We start from the raw sequence: 26,534 nt of genomic DNA on the forward strand, positions 1-26,534 counted from the left end.
AACTCAATTGCCTTCACAAGCACTGTCTTACACAGGGGTGTAGACTGCTGGAACATTTCTTTCTTTCACACGTCTGCAAATTTGACATAACTTTAAAATTTTATTTTTTTTAATTTAAAAAATTTAAAAGATATCCATCTCTCTGTGTGTGTGTGTGTGTATCTAACTTTATAGCCTCTTGATATTATGAGTTTGATTTTTTTTTCCCCTAATACTCCCTTATAAATTCGAAAAACATTTTGTTGGGGACATTGCAGGAAATTTGAATATGAACTGGGTGTTGAATAGTAATAGAAATTATATTTAGTTTCATTAGATGTGCTAATGGTGTTGCAATTATTAGGGAAAATATCCTTAGGGCTGAGAGAGGCATGCTGAAGTATTTAGAGGCAAAATATGAAGATCTTTCATTTATGCCCAAGTGTGAAGCTTTATTAAATCTGAGTGATCATATGGGGGTGTTCATTATACTACAGTTTCTACTTTTTTGTGTGTTTGACATGTTTTATAAGAGAAGATCAAAAAATGTGAAATGATTAAAGCATGAGAAAATGACATAACCTGCAAAGTCAGAGATGTCTGTCCATGTCCCTCTGAAATCCTCTGGCAGCCACTGGGGCTGTCAGGTTGAGAAATGCTGCATCACGCCCCTGGGCCCATTTTATTGATAAGGAAACTGAGGCCTGGGGAGGGGAACTGGCTTCCCAGTCTCGCACAGAGCCAGGTCCCTAACCTGCCAGCGAGGGAGGGGGTCTTGCTAGATCTGGCCCTTGACCACACAGACAGATGAGCGCTCATCTCTGTAGACCAGCGACTAGAGCTCAGTAGCTCCCTGGGTGCTACTGCCCTACTCTAAGCCCTTCGTGGCTCCCCATGGCCTCCATGAAAAAGTGCAAGCTTCTCAACTCGGCACTTAAGGCTCTCCAGGGTTTGCACACTCTTCTGGGCCCATTTCATTCACTCTGTGTTATGAGCTGCATCATGCCCGCCACACGCCTCCCCACACCTTCCTATGTTAAAGTCCTAATCCCTAGGACCTCAGAATGTAACTGTATGTAGAGATAGGGTATTTAAAGAGGTGATTCAGTTAAAATGAGGCCATTGGAGTGGGCCCTAATCCAATAGGACTTGTGTTCCTATGAAAAGAGGAAATGTGGACACAGACACCCATACAGAAGACCACGTGAAGATGTAAGAAGATGGCCCTCCACAAGCCAGGGAGAGAGGTCTCGGGGGAAAGCGGTCCACATGACACCTTCATCTCAGTTGTCCAGCCTTCAGAACTGTGAGAAATAAATTCCTATTGCTTAAGCTCCCCACCAAGTCTGTGGCAGTTTGTTATGATAGCCCTAGCAACTAATACACTGTGTCACCCCTTGTCACCTATGGCCCAGCCAGAATGGGTCAACTGTCATTGCCTAAAGTAGTCTGATCCTTTCTCATGTCCCCACTTCTTCTGTGCTATTTCTTCTCCCCTCCTATCACTGTCTGGTGAAACCCTCTTCATCTTTCCAAGCCCTGTTTAGATGCCACCTTCTCCAGGAAGACCTCCTCCCTGCCCTCTATAGAAGCCCCTCTTCGAACCCAGCCTCCTACAGCAAATGTAGGCTGGGTTTATTAGGTCCCACAAGACTAGGGCTCCAGTGTACACTGGCTCAAACTCATCATATCCCAGCACTCAGCACAGAATTGGAACAGATAATCAATGTCTGTGACTGATGAATGTGTAGATTATGAGAATTGTGCCTCTCAGACTTCCATGCGCCTGAGGATCATGCTAGAATGCAGATTCTGATTCTGATCAGGTCTGAGAGTCTGTGTCTCTCCCTAGCTCCAAGGTGATGCCCGTATGGTTGGTCCCCAGACCACACTTTGAGTAGCAGAGGGTTCCACACTGGGACTCGGCTATCAGCTCATGTGTCTGGTTCCCCAACAAGCACTGCCTGGAATTGGGTTTGCTCACCAGAGCTAGCTGGGCACGCAGATGCTGGCTGCGTCCACTGGAGTGATGGGCAGTTGTCCACCTGATGTGCCTTGAGCTCCAAGGCCCTTCTGCCCCAGATGCCTCCCTTGTCTGACCGCTGGAGCCACCAATACCATTAGTGCCTCGGAGCCCTGGCTCAGAGCTGCGCTGTTCACACTGGGTTCTGAGTCTCAGGTGGAAATAGGGACAGCAAGTTGGGGGAGGGGGGCGTACCAAAAGTCACCAAAAAACTGTTGCACCTTTCTGCAGCATTGTTCTCTCCCAGTCTGGCGGGAAATGGTGAGTGATTTAACTGGCAAGCAATCGAGAGCATTTTTTAATATCAAAGCAAATATGAATGTATTCTTTAGTAGAATACAAAACAAATAGAAATTTTAAAGACAAAAAGGATTTCAAAGATACGTGCAATGCAACTGAGAGCTTGGGGTGAAGTCTCAACCCCTATGACCTTGTTCACTTTTTTCTGTATTCCAGGTTTCTCCATGCAAAGCCTGAGAAGCCCTCTCCAAAGGCTGGGTGCCTGTGGTAGTAGAGTGGTTGCAAAGATACCCACATCCTAATCGAGAGCCCTATATGCCAGGTTACCCGGCAAAGGGACTTTGCAGATGTGATTAAAGCAGGACCTACAGTTGGAAGATTAGCCTGGATTATGCAAGTGGTCTAATCTAACCTAATCATGTGATTCTTAAAACCAAACACCTTTCCTGGCTTCAGGCAGTCAGAGAAAGGTGTGAAAACAGATGGGCAATATGCCAGCATGTCTTATGCTGGTGGGAATGGTCCGAGAGAGGAGAATCTTGCCTCAGGGACATCTCTGAGTAGGTGAGCAGGAGCAGAGCTGGGAAGAAGTGAAGACATGATGAAGGTGGAGAGGGAGGTTGAGAAGGTAGTTGGACCAATAGGTTGAGGGTCTGTGGGACTAGAAGATTATTAAAATTGGGCCGGTGGGTGAGCCAGAAAGAGGGGCAGTGTACTGTAATTCTGGGGGTGGCATGGTGTGAGGAGCCGGTGGGAATGATCACCGAAGGACAGGATCACCAAAGACAAGGAGATGAAGGGAGGGAATGGAAGGGGCACCTACATGGAGAATATTCATTCACTCAAAAAATTCTTTTTGAGCACCAGACACTGCTCCAGCCACCCGGGACCCATTAATGTGTGTCGCAAGTCCAAAAATTACAAGTCATTGTGGAAAGTGACAGTGAGCCAAGTCCTATCTGCTTCCACTCCTCTTACATAAGGAGGAGCCTGAGGCTCAGAGAGGGCAAATGATTCTTCTGAGATCACACAGGAAGCTGATAAAAATGGTCTCCTGCCTCCTAGAACAGGGCCCTTTGATGGATAAAAATCTGAGCGCTTGGAACACGACAGCCCTAAAAGGACTGTGAGACCCTTTGTGTACAATTAATGTGGGCAAACACAGCAGGAGTTTCAACAAAGATGACCAGGGAGAGGACAGGCAGTGCCTCCTAGGAGCTTCAAAAAGACAGAGCAGTGTCCAGGACCCTGCGGAGATGTCAAAGTCTATGAAGTAAAATAGAACTTCAAGACAGTAGGTCACAGGAAGCGCTGTGGTCTCTCTTGCCCCTGGACATTTGCACATCCTGTTCCCTCTGTCCCGAACACTGTTCCCACCCCTTCACCTGGATAACACCTGGTTGTGCTCTAGGACTGAGCTTCCTATTGCTTCTTCCTTCCTCCCTGACCTCTCCTCCACCCCACGCCTGAGCCAGGGTGCTCCTGGGTCCTCCCACAGCCCCCTGTACTGCTCCACAGCTGCAGTTTGTTTACACAAACAATAACCTGTTGCATTTTCTCTACCATGAGGATAGAGACTTCTTGAGAGCAGAGCACACATCAGACTTGTTCCCCAGTGAATCCGCAGTACTAAGCTCAGGGCCTGGCTGTGCACAGCAGGATTAAAGAAATATTTATTGCAAAGATGAATAAATATTCAACAGAAGTGATAGCACCTTCTCTATCGGATGCTGGTAACACCCCACTCAGATCCCCTCGTCATCAGAATACCCATCGCCCCCTGTTTTCTGTTGGCTGTATTGGCTCACAAACGTCCCCACCTCTGGGGAATTGCCCTCAATGGAAGTGGATCACGGACTCACCCTGCATCGCCATCTCAGGCTCAGCCTGGGTGGATGACCAACAGACCCAAGCATATGAAAGACCAGTCCCCTACGCCTTAAAATAGAACCAGCTCTGTCGTGTAATTCATACTCCAGAGCTTCTCGTGGGGTCAGGCCACATCCTTGCTTAGCTCCTCCCCTGCCCTGTCCTGCCTCCTTCACTCCCTTTCTCCTGAGACCAACACAACAAATCACTTTCCCAAAGATCCCTGTCTTAGGCCCTGCTTCTAGGGAACTGACCTAACGCAACCACCCTGGTTGTGCCACTGAAAGTAGGATGAATGGATGGATGGATGGATGGATGGATGGATGGATAGATAGATGGATATCTAGAAACTGCTTTCATATAATCAAACTCCTTCAGTGGAAAGATGAAGAGCCTGAGTCCAGGGAGGCCTGGTCCAGAACACAAGCCTCCAGGACCTTCCCTGTCTTCTCCATACCCACCAGCATCAAGGATGCTCAGAGACCCGCCCCCCACTCTGGCCTCCACCCCAACACCCTCCACTCCCCCTCCAGCTGCCCCATGATCCCCGAGGACCTGGCAGGCATGCTATCCTTGACTGGAAGAGCTCCGCACTCAGAGCCCCAATCCTGGGCTCCAGCCCTGGGGACTCCTTGTCCAGACTGGGGCCTCTTTCTGGAGGGCCTTCTGGGAAGCCAGCCTTTTCCCCAGTCAGTGGGCCTGAGTCAGCGGCTGGACCAGATGTTTTGGTCTGAGTTGTTCCAGCTGGGGAAGAGCAACAAAGAAAAGGGTATTAAGCAGAATATGGGTTTCCCCACAAGAAATGTCTTCTCTTGCACCTTCTGATTGCTAATAACAGCTTATTGATCTCTTACCATGTGGCGGATGTTATGCTAAGCTCCTTTCTATTTTTTTTTTTTAAGTTTATTTGTTTATTTAGTCATCTCCACACCCAACGTTGGGCTCAAAATCATGACCCGGAGATCAAGAGTTGCATGCTCTACCCACTGAGCCAGCTAGGTGCCCCTAAGCTCCTTACTTCTGGTGTGTCTTTGAACCTCAAAACAACTGTTTGAGGCAGGTAAGACCCACACTGCATGGAGGAGACCTTGACTAAAGGTCAGCTAGCTGGTGTGGGGCCGAGCTCAGTGTGGACTCAGGCCAGCTCAATACAGCTCAGCTCCAGATTCATGAGATGTCAAGCTTTTTGACCTGTCACCTGTGCACTAAATCCTGATACATCCCTGAGTGAGCAGGCACCTTACCTTTCCCCAAGCACTTGGCTCGGTTGGGTTTGGGAGAGTAGAGCGAACACAAGACTTTCCAGGGCCCGTCGTGCTGGGGTGAGGCTTTCTCAGGGGGCTGGGGGGCTTGCCTTTGCCCTTTCAAGAAAGAGAATCTGGGCCCAGGAGTGGGGGGTCTGGAAGAGGAGGTATGCTGACTAGGGTCAGTCCCAGGTTTGAGAAGACTCCCATGACCCTGTTTGGCCCTCTCTTCCACCTTGGTTCCAGGGGCCGGAGCAGCAGGAGGGGAGCACAGGTGCAGGGAGGATGCTTGTTTTGGTTCAGGCCTGGGCTGGACCATATTTTCTGGGTTTCCTAGAGGTCCCTGCATCTTGGAGGAAGCTGACTCATCTGAACCACCTGTCTCAAGGCCAGAAGCACAGGGCAGTGGTTTCTCAAGGATGCTGAGATAGGGCTCTGGGGGCTGGTGTTCGGAGTCGTGAGTGGGTGAGTCAACTTTATGATTGACCTTTCTCCTGAAGCCCAAAAGGCAAGGCTCATCTTCTGAGTTTGCTGGCTTCTCACAAGCCCATTTTTTCAAGGAAGGTCCCCCATTTGTACCTGAGAGGGGTGGCATTCTTTGAGAGAAAGGGATTTCCTTAGTTTTGGATCGTCCCTCCAGGGTCCCCAAAGGATACCCACTGGATGTCTCCACTTCCCTACTGGGAGACCCTCCTCTGCTCTCCAGGAGGGCGACATAGTCTCCCTCCAAGTCCTGGATGGCCACATCATCCATCCTATAGGGCACCTTTGCAGACCTGGCTTGCTCCACCTTGATGAGTCCTGGGTACTTGTTTCCATATGTCCTGCCCTTACCCTTGGCCAAGCTCTGGGTAAGCAGCAGCTGGCTGCCTGGGGCCCGGGGCTGGGGCAGCTCTGGGGGGCGGCTCAAATCAAGTGCCTCTAATTGAAGGGAACTCCAGGCCAGGGAGAGGACATTCACTGCTTGGGGTCTGTCATCCACAAACTCTGGGCTGGTTATCTTGGTCCAGGGCACAGGGGCAATCCCATCTTCTGAGGCTACCAGGCAGTTGTGTAGGGGACTTCCCTCAAAGTCACTGTTGATGGCCTCCAGCCACATTGAGGTGAAAAGTATCGGGTAGGATGACTCGGGAACAGGCTTTGTGTCCACTGTGCGGAGGTCCAAGGAGAGGCACTTGAACATGATGCAGGCCGACTGCTCCTCCTGGGGTTCGACTTGGAGGTAGAAGTCTCCCTGGCGCAATAGGAGGGGATTGAGGGGAGCCAGGTGCACCACGACCTCACCCCGAAGGCACAGGGGCCAGCCCTCATGCAGGAAGAGGCAGTGTGAGTACGGGGCCTGCAGACAGAAGGGTGACGTCAGAGAATCCTGTCTTGAAAGGCCCTGCCTGCCCATGGGTCTACTTCCTTCCCTCTTCCAGATGGGATCTGGGACAGGTCAGGGATGGGGCCGGGGGAGGCAAGAGGGGCCCATCTCAGGGCCTTGTAAGTCACACAATCCTGAGAACAAGTGCCTCTCCTGCCTCGCCCTAGGCCTGACCCTGACCTTAAAAATGCTTGCTAGCCTTCTGGCCCAAGGGAGAAACACTCTGAATGGCAGGCACCAATTAGCAGGTGCCTTTCCCGTGAAGATCATCTTGCTCAGGTCATGATCCCTTCTCCTCATCCACCCAAAACTTCTCTCAACCAAGATCAAGTCTAAGGCCTTCATTTTGGAGCCAGGGAGACATGAGTTCCAAGGTTTGAATCGCTAATTTGTGCAAATTACATAATTGCTTCAAGCCTCAACTTTCTTATCTGCAAATAGGAATCATAATATGTATCATATGATTGCGTTGGTATGAGGATTAGGCGAGATATATCTAGATCAATCAATTGATTGATCTATCTACTTATTTATCAGCGCCCCACAGCACAATGCCTGGCTACATACACTAAGTGGATGTTCGATAAATATTAGTTTCCTTGTCCTTTGACACTTACCCTTTGAAAAACTGGGAATTTTTTATTAAAAAGTAAGACAGTTGCTGCATTTATACCATTCTCTAATTTTTAAGCGGAGAGATTACAGAGTGAAATCAAAACAAGACTGAGTGAAGAGCCAGGAAATTTGCTGGATGACCTTGAAAAAAAAATCATTGCACTACTCTGGGCTTGAAGGTGTATTATTTATTTGTTTATGATTTACTTTTTATTTTCCTTTACTGAGTAATAACATGGCAGGTGAGGCAAAACTTTGTTTGTTCATTTGTTTGTTTTAAACAGGAGGTGCCAGCAAGTCTCTGTATAGGTAGACACAGCGGGGCATCCTGGAGCCAGTTGGACACAGTGATCCCTCTTGATGGAGCTGCTCCACTGGGCTGTGCGGGGACCCGCGTCCAACAGTGACACCATGTAGCAACAACAGAAACAACACCCCACCGAACTGACAACAGCTCTCTCTCTCTCTCTCTCTCTCTCTCTCTTTCTCTCTGAGAGTCCTGTGGATTGAGTAAACCCTGGATAATCTTCTATCGTTTGCATGCGTATGTGGGAGGCCTCTGCAGAATGAACCAGAAGCTCCCACTCATTAAGCAGGTGCTTCCTGGCATTATTAATTGGGCAGATACTAAGAACTGACCAACTCCTACCTCGAGTGGATAAACCAGTTCCCAACAGCTACACTGTAGGTTTGGTGATTTCATATCCGTCACCTCCACGAGTCTGTGAGTTCCTCTGCTACTGTCACTTAGCGCTCTGCTGTTGACAGCACGCGTTCTCTTGCCTTCTCATCGAACGAAGCAGAGCAACCCAGCAGCATTGTGCAAACAACAACGCACCACAGAGATGACGGTTACGATCAACTTATTTGAACCTCACAGTAAGTCGGTGGGGCAGGGAGTTTAGGCATCATTAGGGGATGAATGAGGCCCAAAGGGGTGCGGGGACTGGCTCAGAGTCACACAGCTGATAGCCGCATAAACAGGGCTTGTGCCTATGCCTTCACATTTGGAGTCATCTCTGTCTGTCCCTGGACTTCAGTTGAAGGTGCTGGCTGCCTCCGGATGCTGGCCATTACCAGGACCGACTTTGGGGCCGCAAGTTCTTATTTCCAAGGGAGAAAGGAAGTAGTGGGATAGTCACAGCCAACGGTTGCTCAGTGCTTACTGCAAGCCAGGCTCTGGGCCAGGCTGTGTGTATCATCTCTGTGAGGTAGGTACTGTGTTATCAACATTCCCACTTTCCCATTAAGGAAAATGAAGCTCAGCAGGTGATCCTGTGGCTCCACAGTGGTGGAGGCTTTGAACCCGGGGCACCTGACTCCTGCTGCCATGCTATTAATCCCACCCCCGGCTCTGAGGTGATATGAATTCATCTATATAATTATAATTAAGATTGCCTATAATTAAAAATAGAGAAATTAAAAGTTGTGACCCTTGTTCCTGGAAGAAATGGGGAAGGAGACCATGCAAATGCAATTTTAATGGCCTAAAAAGGGAAGCAGAGGGTTGAAGAGCTTATCATGGGGAACCAGTCAGGAGCGGCAGGATGTGCATGAAATAGTGTCAGGGTAGGTAAGTGGGAATTGGGAGCAGGTTTTTGGTGAGAATCTTCCTTCTCACCAGGAGCCATACTTTTTGCTCCTGAGGTATCATGTCCCTGATGCACAAGAGCCGGCAGGACCTGTGAACCTCTTAGTGATTCTGGAGGCAGGGGCAGCAGGGGGATGGGCATCCACAGCAGAGCAGAGCACAGTTGGCAACCCTGTGAAGGGTGTGGCCAAGTTCCTGCAAAGGGCGTCTGAGGGTTTGGTCTCCAAAGGCCTGTCCCCAACTTTAAAATAGTCACCATCTCTGACAGAAATGTAGGCATATGATGCAAGCCCGGCCAGCCCCGCTTTCTCATTTCTCTGGCTGCAGTGATTGGTCAGGGATGGACACAGGACCCAAGCCTGGTCAGTCAGGATCCTTCCCGGAAACTTTTCTATCTGCAGTTGACAGGGAAGTGTCCTTTCGCCTCTCTAGGACAGGAGCTGATCCCTGTCTTGTGGGGACATCGAGCCTATAAAAATGATGTTGGCAACCAAGAAGAAGCAGAGGCAAGAGACAGAAACCCCTTAAGAGTTTGGTCCATCAACCTGGGTGTCAAACTGAGGCCAGATCACCTCGAGTAAAGATCTGTTATTTGCAGCCAACGAGACTTATTTCAAACACTTTTCTTTCCACTTTGCCTTAAAGAGGTTCCCTGAGATCTGGGTTCAAAGACGTCTCTGGGGAAGAAAGTGAGTCCTGAGGCCTCAAGGGCTCCAGGAAAGATCTGGAACATTGTCTACTATTTCCACTGAAGCTGACCCACTTCAGCCAAGGCAGTCTGGTGATGCCCACAGTGCCAGCCCAGGGCAGGCCCCCAGGAGCTATCCCACAAGGATGCCTTTTAGCCAGGATTTACTCCCTGCTGGTGAAAGTATAAACATGGTTGACTCCTAGATACCAGAGAGCAAAGGGCCAAGTGAGCTTCCTGCTCCACCGGGGGGCTGACCCCTCCCTTTGGGCAGGCAGTGGTAGCTGGAGAATCATCCCACGTCCTCAGTTCTTGCTCTGACATAAGACACATACCAGCTCACTTCCTGCTCTGCTCATCTCCAGCCCCCTGGTTCTGGGACAGCTTGTCCCCCGGCCCCACCATCCCTTCCAACTTACACAGGCTGCTTCACGCACTTGCTCACACAGGCGCTTGGCAGGAATAAGGAAATCCAGAAGGAAGCTCAGCCCATCCCCCTGGAAGTCAGAATCCAGGAGACGGAACACCTGCCCCAGGATGGTGGGCGCTGTGGCCTCAAAAGGAGGATAGAGGCCTGCCAGGGCATGCTGGATGGCTGTGTCCAGGGATGGGGGGTCCTGTGGGGGATAGGAGGAGAGTGTGAAAAGTGATCGTAGCAGTAATAATAAGGGTAGTGGCCACTTCCCATGACCTTCCAGGCCCCATATGACTAAAGCTGCTCCTAGCTCATTGATCTCTTTTGTTACCCCTACCCCTCAGCCCTCTTCCACCCTGTTTCCTATTCCTGTAGCCACACTGGCCTTCTTTCTTATTCCTCAAACACACTAGGCATCATTCCACCTCAGGGCCTTTGCACTGGCTGCTCCCTCTGTCTAGAATACTCTTCCTCAAGACATCCTCATTCCTTCACCTCCTGTAGTCTTTACTCAATGTCATCCACTGGTTGGAGGTGGAGTGGAGGAATGGGGGGCATTCAAGTCAGGGTCAGAGGGAAGGGGAGGCCAGCATCCCCAGATCCTACCATCTGACTAACCTGCAGACTTACAGTTTGAAGCTGAGCCATCAGTGAAGCCCCACCTGCAGTCAACGTGCAGATGCATCAACGTGTAGGTGCATGAGTGATAATAAATAATTGCTGTTTTTTAACACCAAGTTTTGGGGTGGTTTGTTACACAGCAATAACTGATTGATACAAATTAATGTAATGGATATGTGAGCTCATAGATCCAGACTCATATAACGAGCTGCCTCTTGGATGCCTCCCCTAGATGTCCACCAGGCACAGATCATCAACACATCAAACTCAACTTAATACGTCCCTAAACCCACTCAATATGTCCCTATGCCCATGCCTCTACCCTAGTGATGACGGCACAGTCCAGTCAGACTCCCAGGCCAGATATCTGCTCCCCATCCTGCCCCTCCTCTTGCCTCCTCTGTTCACACACACCCCTCAGCCGTGTCCTATACTCTTCTCACCTGCAGCAGCTCACCCACCAGCTCTGTTCTGGTCCCCTGTCCCTGCCCTGACCCAGGTCTCTGTCTCTTCCACTGAATCCCCTCCTCATTGCCATCCAACCTTTAGGCTGCCTCACTTCCAACCATTCTAGATTAGGAACCCACAGTGATCTTTCTCAAATGCCAACCTGACCATGAAAGTATCCCTGATGCCTTCAGGAAAGCATCGGCCTCCGGTCATCCAGGTCCCCTGAGATCTTCATAGCCCCTTGGCCTCTCTCATGCTTCAGCCACAGTGCTGCATGCATTCTCTTGCTTACCTCTGCACCTGAAGTTCCTTCCTCCTGGAATGCCCTCCACTTCCACTCCCTCTTCACCTGGCTAACTCCCTCTCATTCTTCGAGTCAGGTGAGGCCTCATTTGTAGCATGAGATTTTTTCTGAATTCCCTCCTCCACACCACCAGTGTGGAGCTTCTACGGTGCACCTATCATAGCAGTTCCCATGCTGATTGCCATCTCCCTCAAGGGCTCTGGGGTCCCCGAGGACAGGACAAGTAAACAAAATAGTGGCCCCCAAAGATGCCCATAGCCTAATCTCCAGAACCCGTCAGTATGTTACCTCATAAAGCAAAGGGGAATGGAAGCTGCAGTTGGAATAAGCATTGTGAATTTGTGAATCAGCCAGCCTTAAAATAGAGAGCGTGTCCTGGATTATCCAGGTGGGTCCCATGCAATCATAAGGGGCCTCCAAAGTGTGAGAGGATGCAGAAGAGGCGGGAGTCAGGGGCAAAGGTGACATCGGAAGAAGGACCCAAGAGAGACCATGTTGCTGGTTTTAAAAATAGAGGAAGAGCCCAGGAATGTGGGCTGTTCCCAGCTGCTGCAAAAGGTGAGCGGATTCTCCTCTGGAGTCCCCCGGAAGGGGGCAGCCTGCCAACACCTCGATTTGAGCCCAGTGAGCCCCGTGTTGGGTTTCTGGTCTGTAGAGCTGTGAGATAATAACCGTAGGCTGCTTTGGGCTACGAAGTCTGCGACCACGACCAGCAGCCCTCGAAACTGCCACAGCGGGCGGCTCCTCTTCCTCCAGGGCCTCGGGCTCCTGGCGTGGGGCCTGGGCCAAAATACCTGCTCAGGAAACGCTGTGGGAGGACAAACAGAACGTCCCTCTCTGAACCACAGGTTTTCCCATCTGTCAAACAGCCTGGACAAGACCGGAGGTTTCCAATCAGGTGTAGTATTAGAACCCACGGGTTACAATCTTCAGTTCTTAAGAAGCCCAGGGGAGGCCGTTCAGGTTGGCCCAGACTGGTTGTAAGCTCTGGGCCCACCTGTCACTGAGGGATGCAAAGGAAGACGGGAATGAACAAGAATCCAGCATAAAGGGAGCTTATGTGGGGCAGAAAAATCATTTTTACAAATGAGGTCCCTTAAGAGAGGGAAATAAAACACTGTCTAACCCCCAGCGAGTCCAATGCCAGGAGGCCATAAAACAGGGGGCGCTAGCCTGGGGCAATTGGAGCCCCAGTACCCACACAGCACTGGGCACAGGGTAGGGTCCCCACCACCGTTTGCAGAAGCAATGAATGTCTGTCTACGGCCCACATTCTGAAGGAAGAAGGGTCTTGCCACCGACATGGCGTGAACTCAGCGGGGACGAAGTATTGCAGGTACTTGATGTCCAAAGCACGCGTGCCCAGGAAGGGCTACGTTCACATTGAGATGCTAGGCAAGGTTGGGCCGGGGACATCTTCAGTTAGCAGAACAGGGAAAGGCTCATCTGGCCTGGCCACCTCTTCTAGTGCTCTTTCCCTCCAAAGCAAGGCCAAAACCCCAAGAGGTACCCTCCACTGACGCAATCCTTGAGGACAGCAGTGGGAATGGGGACCCAGAGACAGAGGATCTTGTCTGACATCTGTGAACACATGGACACACTAAGTCAATTAAGGCAGCACCCCTCCCCCGCCCCATGCCTTCCCCACCCTACCCAGCCTCTCCGGGGCATTTGCTTCCTGAGTTCCAAGTCACTGTGCCACCACCTTCAGTAGGTGCTTTCCTTCTTAGGGCCCCTTTCCCTGCGTGCACGCCTAGATGAGCTAGGTTTGTTTCCTTTTGTTTGTGGAAATTTAATCATTGAAGTTTAGCATATGAATCATATGAAGTTTAGCATATGCCAGTACCATTTGTACTATTAGCTCTTACTGGTTGGTTTGTTTTTTTCAAATCACTCACTTTATTTATTTATTTTTTTAAATTTTTTTTATTTATGATAGTCACAGAGAGAGATAGAGAGGCAGAGACACAGGCAGAGGGAGAAGCAGGCTCCATGCACCGGGAGCCCGACGTGGGATTCGATCCCGGGTCTCCAGGATCGCGCCCTGGGCCAAAGGCAGGCGCCAAACCGCTGCGCCACCCAGGGATCCCCAAATCACTCACTTTAAAAAAAAAAAAAAAAAACCTTACATAATTGCATTGTAAATGGAGACCCTATGCCACCATACTGGTTATGAGAATGCAGCCAGACTGCCCAAGTTCAAATCTCGGCTCTTGCCACTTCCTGCTTATGTGACTGCCAAGTTGCTTAGCTCTCTCTGCCTCAATTTCCTTACCGGGAAAACCGGGACTTGCGAGGTATGTGCCTGAAACGATTGATCAAGACCGAATGAGGTAAGACACGTAGGGTCTCTCTACAGGACTAGCACTTAGTAGGTGCTCATTCAGCAACAGCCATTGCTGTTATGCTTGTGGCCAGTACTGTGGTTATTATAATGGTATTACTTTACGTGGAAAATCATCAAGTGGCATGTACAGAATGGAACTCCAAAAATAAGCCAATGATGCATTGGGCAGTTTTTGTATTATCTTATTTATATAAATATATTTATATTTATCATATGTATTTATCATTATAGCCACAGGATATACCTTACATTAGTATATATTTCCATAAAGTAACATATAACTATAGAATAAATAACACTTATTATATAAAATATATTTCTTTACTGGTCTAGTTCTATACAAATAAACTATTTTTTAAAAGAAAAAGTAAGTAATGAGAACAAATACATTTTCCAAATTAAATTCTAGGACAGGGGATCCCTGGGTGGCGTAGCGGTTTGGCGCCTGCCTTTGGCCCAGGGCGTGATCCTGGAGACCCGGGATCGAATCCCACATCGGGCTCCCGGTGCATGGAGCCTGCTTCTCCCTCTGCCTGTGTCTCTGCCTCTCTCTCTCTCTCTCTCTGTGTGACTATCATAAATAAATTTAAAAAAAAATTAAAAAAAAAATAAATAAATTCTAGGACATCTGGTCACCTCCTAAAGGCTCATCAATTTTCTCTCTTTCTTCCAAAGCAAGCTTGCCACGCATTAGAAAGGTGGTGAAGACATCTTATTTTGAGAGGGGGGGGGTTTCTTTTGGGGACCTCAGAACACCACAGAAATATTTAAAGGGATTGAGTCTCCCACCCACACAACTCCATGTTACTTAGCTCCAGTCTGTGACAGCCTGTGTCCCGACTACGGTCTGTGTGCCAACCTCCGAGCAACACTGAGCTAACCATCTCTGTCTTGTGTGCCTCAGTTTCCTCATCTGTAAACAAGGATTCTAGAGCCTATCCTATCTTGTTCAGATGATTCTTCTGCGGATACAGGGAGATGATGGAGGAAAGGTAAAGGTGCTGCTGCCTTTTTTGGGATTGTCTTTTTGTTTTTATTCCTCCTGTCAAAGCTGGAGTCACCGCCTCTGTGTGAAGACATGTTCCCCTTCTGACCCCTTTCTGAATCCACTGCTGTCACCCCAAGAATAACAGCAGCTTCTCGGCACCTGCCGTGTACCAGGCCCTGCACTCACATTCCCTGGCTTAGCCACACAACAGTCCTGGAGCAGAGGGAACATCCTACTCTGAAGCTGATCAGGTCTAAGACTGCAGAGAGGAGAAGAAAGGCTGCGCCAGGATCCAACCCAGTCTTGGCCAGTTGGGTCCGCCCTCTTCCCCCCACACCCCCTGCCCCCGCCCCCTGGGGCCTTGCCCGCCCCCCTCCTTGGCCACCGGCAGCCACCAGCCTTCGGGGTGGCCTTCCCAGCGGCCTCTCCTGCAGTGTTTCAAGCTGTTTACTTCTCGCAGACTAAAGCTCGCAGATGGGATGCCTTTGGCTTTCACAAATGGGCTCAGTGGCCACACACTATAACAATTTTAAGGGGCAGCCAGTAAAAAACAAGAATGTTCCAAGTTAATGGGACTCCAAGCTCTTGGCCAGACCATTACCTGCTACAGGCCTGAACCCCAGGGGTTCATAAGCTATCCAAGTATGAGGATAAGCACACAGTAAGGAGCCCAGGAACCCGCAGGAAGGAAAGCTGGCCACTCTCCACTCAAAACCAATCGGGCAGCCCAGCCTGGGCCCGCAGGAACCCAAACACCGCTGGCCAGGCGCGGGCCCCTCAAAATGATTTCCGTGAAACTTAATCGATGTGTTTCCATTCCTCCCCAGTGAGCGCAGCCAGGCTGGGCCTTTAACTGTTCCTCGGCAGGAGCCAGGAGCCAGCGTGAAGCTGAAAAGGGAGGAGGGAGGAGGGAGCCAAGCAGAGCCGTTCTGCAGCCCTGCAGCCCTCCTGCCGCCCCTCCTGGCAGCAGAGAAGGAACCCCCAAGGGGGCCCACAGATCCTGCTGCAGGGCCAACGCCTGGACGTGCTCACGGGCCACAAGGGATCTACTGTGGAGCCGAAGGACACAGAAAAGGAGATGTCCCCTGTGGGGGGAAGATGAGTTTTGTTTTTGTTTTTGTTTTAATATTTTATTTATTCATGAGAGACACAGAGAGAGAGGCAGAGACACAGGCACAGGGAGAAGCAGGCTCCCTGCAGGGAGCTGGATGTGGGACTCGACCCCAGGACCCTGGGATCATGCCCTGAGCCAAAGGCAGACAGACGCTCAACCACTGAGCTACCCAGGCATCCCAGGAAGGGGGTTTCTACACTTCTGGATCAATGTTTTGCAATGACCCTCCACTATTATTTTACAAAGCAAAATAAACAAGTTGATGCGTTTTCACATAAGCCCATCTCCTTGTGACTGCTGCCCAGATCCACATAGGAGATTGCCACCACCTCGGAGAGAGGCTCCCTGCCAGGCAACTCCTTCACCCCAGAGGTAACCAACCACTCTTCTGACTATTGGATGTTTTTCAAAGAAAAAATTCCCAGACCCTGTGATCTCCACCGTGTAAAAATGTGCGGAGGCCAAGAGGACATGGAATCAAGCATCCACTGCGGTCGCCCCTGAGCACTGTGCGGGGCAGGGACCTTGGAAGTCACCCGGTTCATTTTCTTCACAGTTTGTTGGATTTTCCGACCATTCGGTAACCAGCTTGTGTAGCTTTTATAATCAAGGGGGGAAAATAAAAGTGTGATTGTATGTGTTTTTAAGGCCTGTTCCCTTTTTAAATGGTCTCACCAGATGTTGTTAGCTGGGCTTTCTGAGATGTGTGCTGAACTCCTCTTAAAGGCCCAGATTTATCCATTTGCTCCAGACAAAGCTTTTAGAACCTCTTAGCATCAGCGCCTCCTAGCTTGGGAAGAGAGAAGGCTGAGAAAAACTGAGGTAGGCAGTGTCCTCTTCCTCTCCTCCATGGCAGGGATGCCTAGGGAAAGGGAGATTCCACCCTCGACTCATGGGGTGACTGTGGCCTCAATTTCCCCATCTGTAAAATGGGAGCATTGGGCTTATCTATCTATCTCGAAGGATGCTTCCAGGAGGGCCATTCTAGAATTCAAGGTATAATCAGGCTCAGGAAGGTTTGGAGCTGGGACATGGTTTCTGAATGGGATCTGTTAACCCTCCAATGGTGGGAAAGTTTAAAAAGATCTGTCTCATCCATCCCTCAACTCAGCCCAGGAAAAATCTAAACCACCAGCCGCAGACACAAATGCCCACAGGGAGGGCTGAGAGGTGACCTGGAAGACAGAAGTAGGTCAAGTGGGAGAAAAATAACCCCTCTGGCCCCTTCCTGAATGGCCCTCAACAGTCAGCCTCAATATCAAGGAAGGGATGGGAGTAGAGCATGCCCCACCTCATCAGCTCCCACTGAGTGCTGCCTTCGTCCAACATCAGCGGGGTCTGCTGATACTTTAGTAAAGCCTCCCAATATGTTAAAGGTTAGCCTGACCAAACACATCTGTGGGCCAGATACAGGCCAGTGCATGTCAGCTTGTGACCATCAGGTTCAACTACCTGGGACCTTCCTCTTGAACTGCTCCAGGCTGGAGATTCTAAAACTAGTGCTCTATTGCCCTGGCTGCCAGGAAGTTGTTGCTCGTGTCCAACTAAAACTTCTCCTGCTTGAAATCCTTTTTATTTTTGTGTGGGTGGAGGTATGAGTGAGAATTGGCTCCTTATTCAAAAGAAGAAAAAAAAAAAAACACTTTCAGAAACTGGAAAAACAGCCCAGATGCAGTGAGCTGAGAAGCAAGTGGGTGTCAGAAGACCCACATTCAAGTGCAGCTCTGTCATGTGTCATCTGTGTGACCTTGAGCAAGTCCCTTCACCTGTCCACGTGCTTAGTTTCGTGTTGGTCCTTTTGTCTCCCTGTCCCCTTTGCCTCTGCTTTGGGGCTCACCATCACCCACCCAAAATACATTATGATAATAGCAGTTATAGCTAGAGCTTCTTACTGAGCAAGGTTCTGTATCAGGTTTTATTCTAAGCACTCTCCACTATTTTATTAACATTATTTTATTCCATCTTCCCAACAATTCTAGGGTGGGTATTTTTTTTTAAGATTTTTTATTTATTTATTCATGAGAAACACGGGGTGGGGGAGAGAGGCAGAGACACAGGCAGAGGGAGGAACAGGCTCTATGAAACAAGCCTGATGTGGGACTCGATCCGGGGTCTCCAGGATCAGGCCCTGGGCTGAAGGCAGCGCTAAACTGCTGAGCCACCTGGGCTGCCCAGGATGGGTATTTTTATTCCCATTTTACAGGTTAAGAAACTGAGCCCAAGGCTCTCCCACCAGTAAATGGTAGAGCTAGGGTATGAACCTGGCACACAACTACCAGCTTTCCTGCCCTTTCCCTAGGCCAGCCTCTCCTTTGGCCACTACAATGGCCTTTTTGCACACAGATGCCACTGTGACCCTCCACTGCTCAACAACCTCGAGTGGCTCCCTACTCAGTCTTAGCAGCTCAGTCTGCTGCTACTGGCTGTCAATCTACATCGGCGTACCTTTCCTGCTTCTTCTAACACACTTGACACTCTAGCCCTGGGCTGGTCAATCACCCATGCTCCACATGCATGAATTTTTCTTGCTGCTCACACACCCTAATTTATTTTCCTTGGTATTGATTATTATTTACTCAACATTTTGTCTTTTTGTCAATTCATTGCCAACTCAAATCCACTGATTTTTATTGACTATCATGTGTTTGTGCTCCTTAAATCACTTTCTACCACTCACTAAGATGAAAAACAATAAAATAAAAATGTTCATCTAAAGTCTCCCCACCCAGGACCCACGGCAGATGCCCCACTTTGAGAAGTACTGCCTGAACTCACATTGCGCCCCTCCCCGGACTGGGTGAGCTCCTTCCCATCCTTCAGAGCCCTGCTCTCAACCTGCATCTCTTCTCTTTCCATGACATTTGTGCTTCCAGGCAAAGAGAGGGCCTCCTATCACTCATCACCCAGCCCAGAAATCTCAGCAAGTGGGTGTATAAACCTCCAGGGCGGGAGCCCGGGGTTAGTCCTCACATGGGGCCCGGCACACAGTAGGTGCTTTGGAGGAACGCTGTAAAGCAGGTGCTCTTGCAACGTGGGATGAACTGGATTCAAACAGCTCTTCTCCAAGGGCAAGGTAGGATGACAGGTGACCCACGAGATGAGTTGGGGAGGATGACACACGCTCCACAGGAAATCACAGAAAGCCACCCCAACTCTTGTTTAGATCTCTGGAGAGGACTTAAAACACCTCTCAGACACTCCCTGGTTATTCCTTTTAACAAAAAGAAAGGAGTCCTCCCCCTTGGGATCGTCCACAGCCAATCTCCTCCAGCCAGAATTTGCAAACACACAAATTTGCCTTCTTTGCAGACATTTTAACAGTTACTTTGTGTTTATGACGATGGATACTAATTTTTCATGGTGGTGATATAAAATGTCTTAAATATATCTTTAAGTTTATAAAGTAAGTTGATTAAAAGAAAAATATTAACTGAATAATTCTGATTTTGTTATTTCTTCATATTACCTTATCCAGTCAGTGAAAATGCAAAAATTGTTAGGATAATACTAAAAGTCCGGGAATGTGAAACCAGATAAGCCCAGAGTGCTTTTGTCATAAGATGCTCTGACACTGGGCTGCCCCGAACACTACAATAGCCTCTACTCAAATCACGCCATGAAAAGAATAACTGTGATAGGTCCATGGAGGGAAGATCCATGGCATGCTAGAGTGGGAGTCAGGGAAATTGGGAAAGGCTTTCCTGGGGACATGGTATTTGGGTGGAGATTTACAGGATGGATAGGAATTCTTCAGGTGAAGGAGTGCCACCCAGCAGCAACAACATACTCAAAGGCCCTGGGTCAGGAGGGAACATGAAACAGAAGAGGCTCTGAACCAAGGTCAGAGTGGACTGAAGTACAGAGGTGAGGCCAGAGAGGTGGGCAGGTAACAAAGGTGGGAGAAAAGTCTGTCCATCGTTCCTATTTAGGAAAGAGTTATTCAACCTTTTCCAGGAGCCACCCAGGGCCTGACTCTTGATCTGAGGGTCTGATGTTCAGCAAGGAGTTTCTGGATTCTAAAAGGAATAACTGAGTTAGGTCCAAAACTAAGGAAGGTTTAGCAAACACTACGTGGTGCAGGTGTGGTTCTGCAGTGGCCATGACAGCTGAGTGCCTGCTCAGAATTCAGGCTGTCCTATCTCCCACTTCCTAGTTGGGTGACCTTGGGCAGCCACTGAAGCTCCCAGAGCCTCAGGTCCCCATCTGTGGGGTGGAGATAGCAGCAGCTTTATTTTTAGAGCTGGTGTGAGTTATACAAGCTCCTGCACGTAAACTGGCCAGCACAGAGCACTGCCAGTGGTGAGAGGTGAATAACCATTAGCTTATGAAGATTTCTGTCAAACAACTCGGGCAGCAATGTGTGTGTACACCTGTCCTGCTGGCGTACGGATCAGCAGCCTGGTTTTGCAATATGTCTCTGGTGTGGGTGCAGGTGTATACCCATATTTTAGCAGTAGGGAGAGCACGTGGATAAGCGGAGTGTGTGTGTGTGTGTGTGTGTATCAGAGGGCATGTCTGTTCAGCCGTGTGAGTATGGGAGCACGCTTTGGTGTACTCTGCGAGTGTGTTCTCGTCTAAATAGAAGTCTTCTGCATATGAATGTGCACCCAGTGAAAACCCACACAAATTCACATGGTGAATCAGTCAAAGGGTTAAAGCCTTGGCCTGTCTTCACAGCACTTTTCCAAATCCCCTCTGCTCCCGTGAATCTGCCTGGGGCTCCTGCGCCTGTTTGGACCTGGGCTGGGATTCCCTGAAAACAGACTTTTCTTTCATTCCCTGTTCCCAGATACTGGAGCGCGGGCACCTCCCAGAGCATCTCAACCTTATGGAAGGGCCAGCCGAGGAAGCCACAGTATGGAAGTATTGCCCTCCTTCTCCTTCTCCCCCTCCCCCTAGGCCTGCCTCCCCACCCAGTTCCCACGAGACCACCTCGTGTCAGGACAATGTGCACATCCCACTTTCCTGCCTTGAGTCAAAAGCGGCGAAACCACCCCAAGTTTGGATGAGCCACTCCCTCCTCTCCACGGAGCACTTGGGAAGAGCCTTTAACCCCCATCCCCATCCCCACCCCGCGTGGGGACAGTGGACACACCTATCCTCAGCCCCAAGTCTAAAATGCAATGTTTCATCTAAGGCCCAAGGGCTATAGGCACCAGCTCTGATCCGAGCCTGGCAGGGGGCAACATCAAAGCTCACAGTCATCCATCCCCTTCAGGGCTGGAGAGACAGGGCCCAGAGTGGAGAGACCACAGGGCCAGAGGGCGCCCCCCGCCCCCCCCACCCCCCCCGCTGCTGCTGGGGGGCAGTTAACACAGACCCGTGGCGAGGTACCCAGGGTCATAGCATAATAGGTCGGGCGGATCCGCCCTGGACACCCCCACCAGAGGGGGACAGAGGTGGTCCAGGCCTTGGCAGCGTTACCATGGTGACGGGCTGCTCCGCTCGGCGGCGCGGGTCGCTCGGTCCGCAGGTCCGTCTGTCGGGGCGCGGGTCCTCTAGCCCTGGAGCGGGGGAGCGGGGCGGCCGGGAGGGGCGGCCGGGGACACGGGGAGAGCCCGACCGAGCCGGCGAGGCGAGACCAGACCCGAGGCCGGGCGCGGCGAGGGGGCGGCGGGCGCGGGCCGGGTCGGGGCGCTGCTCCCCCCGCGGGACGGGACGGGACGGGACGGGGCGGCGCGACGGCGGCCCCTTTGTGGCGGCGCCCGCTCCCCTCCCCGCCCCGCCCCGCCCCGCCCGCCCGCCCGCGCCGCCCGCCTCCCCCGCCCCCCGCCCCACCCCGTCCCCTCTGCGGCGCGCCGCCGGGTCCCCCGCACCCCCCCCCAGGCGAGCACCCGCTGCGGCCTCAGCCCTGGGGTTGGGTCTCCGCCTCGCCCACTTCCCAGCTGGGGGGATCGGGCCAGTCACCAAGTGTCTTAAGCCTCAGTTTCCTCATCTGTAGCATGGGGATGATGCTCTGCTGATGCTGATGGTACCTGCTTCTTAGACTCGGTGGAGAGAGTAGGCATCTGTCCCCACGTCCCGCCCCTGTGAAGCCCATGCCACCCATCGTCAAGAGGACCCAGTTCAAGGCTTAGAGGCGATGGTGGCTGGTCTTGTCTCTCGCACTTAAGGACTAGCTTTGTGACCTTGATCAAGCCATTGTTCCTCAGCTCTGGAGGGAGACTACAGACTGGATGATTTCTGGTTGGATGACTCTGGGGTTTATCCATTTATTGTCCAAACATTGTGCCAGGGACAGAGCCAGAAGTCAGAGCCTCTGCCCTCAGGTAATGTATAACCTAGCCGGGAAGACAGGCAAGAAACATAAACAGAAACGCCTAATAATTGAGTATGGTAGCTGCTAAGGCAACAGACAAATGTGGACATTGGGAAATGTAGGGGGACCAACTTGGAGCTGGAGGTCTAGGAAGGGTTAGAAAAGCCTAGATCTAGGGATCCCTGGGTGGCGCAGCGGTTTGGCGCCTGCCTTTGGCCCAGGGCACGATCCTGGAGACCCCAGATCGAATCCCACATCGGGCTCCCGGTGCATGGAGCCTGCTTCTCCCTCTGCCTGTGTCTCTGCCTCTCTCTCTCTCTCTCTCTCTCTCTCTGTCTCTGTGACTATCATAAATAAATAAAAATTAAAAAAAAAAATTTAAAAAAAAAAAAAAAAAAAGCCTAGATCTAAAAAAGGGGGAAAGGATTAGGTGAGGGGAGGGGGAGGGGTGGGGGGTGAGGTGGGGATGGGGAAGAAACAGAATTCCAGGCAGAAGGAACAGCATGTGCAAAAGCCCTGAGGTACCATTAAGCTTAAAGAAACTGGGAATCAGTGAAGAACTGAAAAAAGACAAGTGGAGTAATGAGGGCTCAAGTTCAAAGTCCAAGCCTTATTCACACCCCATCTCCCATCTCCCACCTCACATAGGTTAACCAGTCTTTTAGCAGAGAGAACCTGAGCTAGGAACCATCCCATCTTGCTCTGTAACTTATGCAAGTCCCTTCATATCCCTGGACCTCCCATGTGCTCATTGTTAATTTGGAACTAATAATCCCAAATAGTTTCATCATGCCACACAGCCCAAAGGATCCCTCCCAAGCATGTATTCAGCGATCAGTTAAGTGTCTCCAACCTGCAGGAACAGTCTGTTTTGGCATCACTGCTCCAGGCATGAATTTGGGAGAGAACAGACTTGTTGATGTCAGGTGTAGAATTCTACTGGGAATTGGGGAGATCACAGCTCGGGGCCTCCGGAGTCCCAGTTTTGCAGTGAGACAGAATTGACATGGCACCCAGTGTTCTGGGGTTGTAGGCAACAGAGACTGAGTTAGTTTAGCAGAGAAATAATGGATTGGTAGAGTATGGGGAGCTCACAGAGTCAACTAGAAGACTGGGGGCCCGTCCTCTGGAAAGCAGAGGAACCAAACGAGGTGCTCCAGGGGTCTCCTTTGGGAACCCTTGAAGACTGATGGCAATACATCAAGGCAGACAAACATGCCAAAGTAGAACTTTCTATGTGTCAGGTACTTCTCTTAGTGTGTAACAGTTATAAGGTAGATTCTATGATTGTCCTTATTTTACAGGTGAAAAAACCAAGGCCCAGAGAGGTCAAGTAGCTTGCCTAATGTGGGATTGGTACTAATTGTGGAGGCTGAAATTACACAAAGCTATTCATTTCCAGAAATTATGTTATTCGCCACCTTCCTGTGCTACCTAAATGAATCCCAAGCCATGTGTCACTCCTTTCTAGATTCAAAGACTTAAATGAGAGATTCTAATTCAAAGACTTAAATGAGAGATTCACATGCCCCAGGTCCCATAACACTGAACCTTTCGGGACTGGTTGGTCACCTAAAGGGAAATTAGGTTCCCAGAGAAGGGTGAGTATGGATCTGAAAGAGCTTATAAACAATGGTGCTCATTACAATCCATCCCCTGGGGCTCTCAACATCCTTTGCACCTTTACTCCCATGCACGCTCTCCCAAAAATACTCTCTACGGACATGATACTACTCTACATGCAACCAAAAATGTCCACATGCATACCTATATCCTTGTATGGTTTGGTTCCATACTGTGTGTGACCTCAGGGAAGTTCACCTTTCCAAGCCTCAGATCTGTCCATTGTAAGACAGAATAATACTTACTTCCTCATGGGACTCTGGTGGGGATTAAATAAGTTAATGAGTGTGAAATGCTTTGCACTGTGTCTGGTACACAGAATTAATATATGACACATAAAATGATGTTGTTTATGTGAGGGACCAATGATTGTGAAATCAGTCTCCAACCACACAGGCTGCACTCCTGGATTGGATTTGGTTCATCTCTCAGGGACTTTCCAGAGGATTTTCCAAGGACTGTTCAATGTATTTCCTCCCTTTTTGACAAATGATTAACTAAATCATGCTCCACTTGCTACACTGGATTCAGAGAAATAATGAAACCCAGCATTGGTCTTACATGTGGTGGAGTGGAGAAAATGGGAAAGAGTGGTGGAAATGAGTCTTGGCTACCCATCTGCTGCATGACCTTGCACAGATCCCTCCTCTTTTGGGACCACAACTGCCTCAGCATAAATTGGAGGCTCTAATCCTCTCCTCATGAGGTTTTTGTGAAAATCCAATGAAGTGATGATTGAAAGAGCCTAACTTAGTGCCTGGCATATAGGAGGTCCCCAGCAAATAGCAGTTGTCCCTATGATTCTGTGACTCCCAGGGCCAGGTGCCAGGACATCTCCCCCAGAAACAGTTTCACTTTAGGGAAGAGAGTTGCCTAATTCAAACAGATTGTCCTGGGATTTGAATTCATTGATTCAATATTCATTTGTTCCTATTATAAGGATAGCAAGTACTTGGCACACATATGCACACTCACCCCCTTCCTACCCATGGTAGGTATCAAGAATCAATCATGAACCTTCCTGCAGAACTTAGAAGCAGCCTCAGAATCCTTCTCAACACAGAGCCCAGGCAATAGGAGTTGGCATTAGGACAATGCTTATCTACTCCTTGCGGTCACTAATGTATGAAGATTAACATTGAAAAAAACACAGACTCCGGAAGCAGAAGGCTTGGTTTTGAATCTTGCCCTAAAATTTCCTATGGGCTGTTACTAGAATGAGTAGGTACAGAGACATTGTATCAACCATGGAGTATGCCACCTAGATCTCCCTTCAGGAAGGATCCTACATCAGGAAGTTCAGTGAGTTGTGGATTCCTCCAGGATACAGCTTCTGACCTGAGGCCATGTGCCTCTGGAACAGCCCCCAGCTGAGCATAGTATGCACAAGGAGTCAGCATCTCTGCCTGAGGTGGGACCCCTCTGTGAACCATCTTTGTGCCAGAGCTCCCCCACTAGGCTGGCTGAGACCTTCTCAGTGCCCTACCACAGCCTCCTGAAATTCTTTCTACCCCATCCTCCTTTCTTCCTCTCTTCCTTTCATGGATGTCAGACCTTTGGCATAGTCTGAAGGCTCTCCCTTGCTTTTTCTTCCCCGTATGCCCTTCACACTCAGAGGCATCACCCCCAGTAAGTTTCTTGCACTTTGAACTCTCATCTTTGGCATCTGTTGCAGAGGATGTGACTAACACAACACTGAGCTGTGGAAGTCTGGATAAGAAGGGATTGTGCTCCTCTCTGGGATGCTGAGACTAAGTGGAGGGATTATTGTCAGGGCTTGGGCCAAAGACCCAGAACTGGAAGGCTGAAGAGTGAGTACAGTAACATAACCCATGATCTGCCCTAGATGAAACTGACCTTACCTGTCAGGGACTCTCGATTGTAAGTGACAGAAGCTCAACTCAACTTAGCCTAAGTGAAAAAGGGACTTTAGGGTCTTAAAAGTGAAAACTGGTGCTGGATATCTACATCATTCTTCTGGTGGTTTCTCTCCTGTCCAATGGAAGATGGTGGGTAGGAACTCCAGGTCTGCATGGTCTCAGCTCAGTAATCCTAGCATCACCACATTTTTTCCCAACCTCTATATGCTGATCCTAGGGAAGAGACCTTGATTGGCCTTGCGTAGGTCCCAAGTCTATTCCTCAGTCACTGTGGTCAGGGTAATGAGGATATTCTGATGGGTCAGAATAGACTCCCTGCCCACTGCTTGGTGGGATCATATGATGGTGGCTCTACTAGGACTGCATGGAGTGGGGAGAAGTTCTTCAAAGAAACCAGAAGGAGAGGGATGGAAACACAGGTTAAGCCAATGGAAGCTTTGGGGTTCATTGCCCACTTCATGAACAGTGGGAAGAGAAAAGATGGAAAAGACTTGGTCTTATCCCTCAAGGACCTTCTCTTCTTGCAGGTGAAATATGATGTTTAGATAAGTTTCCTGAGACCAGGAATGGGATGGGACTAGAGGAGACCCGGGGACACATGGGGACCTCAGACACTGTCCCACCTTCTACGATGCCCACAGTCTGGTCCACAAGGGCAGAGATGGAACCAACCTATGAGAACAAAAAGCCCCTGAGACTTAAAACTTACCTTGTTTGTCTGTCCTAATTCACAGCAGGGAGATCCACCCACAGAGAGGTGAGTCATGCAGTGTCACACTGCCCCCTGAGACACCTACCTATCATGTTTGGACTGTTTCTAAAATCGCTTCCTGATGGAGCAGGCCATGATAGATATGTAGGGCCCTGAGTTTGAGTCCCTGCCTGCCCACTAACTTCCTGGGGGCTTCCGGGGGTTTC

The 26,534-nt window shown here is 49.9% G+C and overlaps 1 protein-coding gene across 1 annotated transcript in view; it reads right to left on the reverse strand.

Annotated features, from left to right (window-relative positions):
• The window catches only part of KIAA1755 (KIAA1755 ortholog), a 40,385-nt gene extending 18,818 nt beyond the window's left edge, over positions 1 to 21,567 (reverse strand). The window contains exons 1-4 of the mRNA XM_025470044.3: positions 21,279 to 21,567; positions 10,035 to 10,232; positions 5,356 to 6,694; positions 4,667 to 4,855 (exon numbers count right to left, since the gene is read on the reverse strand). Coding sequence (XP_025325829.3) covers positions 4,667 to 4,855; positions 5,356 to 6,694; positions 10,035 to 10,232; positions 21,279 to 21,281 — 1,729 coding nt within the window. The 5' untranslated portion in view covers positions 21,282 to 21,567. The remainder of the gene's footprint in view (positions 1 to 4,666; positions 4,856 to 5,355; positions 6,695 to 10,034; positions 10,233 to 21,278) is intronic.
• Positions 21,568 to 26,534: the final 4,967 nt, after the last annotated feature.

Source organism: Canis lupus, chromosome 24 (genome assembly GCF_003254725.2).
Source record: "Canis lupus dingo isolate Sandy chromosome 24, ASM325472v2, whole genome shotgun sequence".
NCBI lineage: Eukaryota > Metazoa > Chordata > Mammalia > Carnivora > Canidae > Canis > Canis lupus.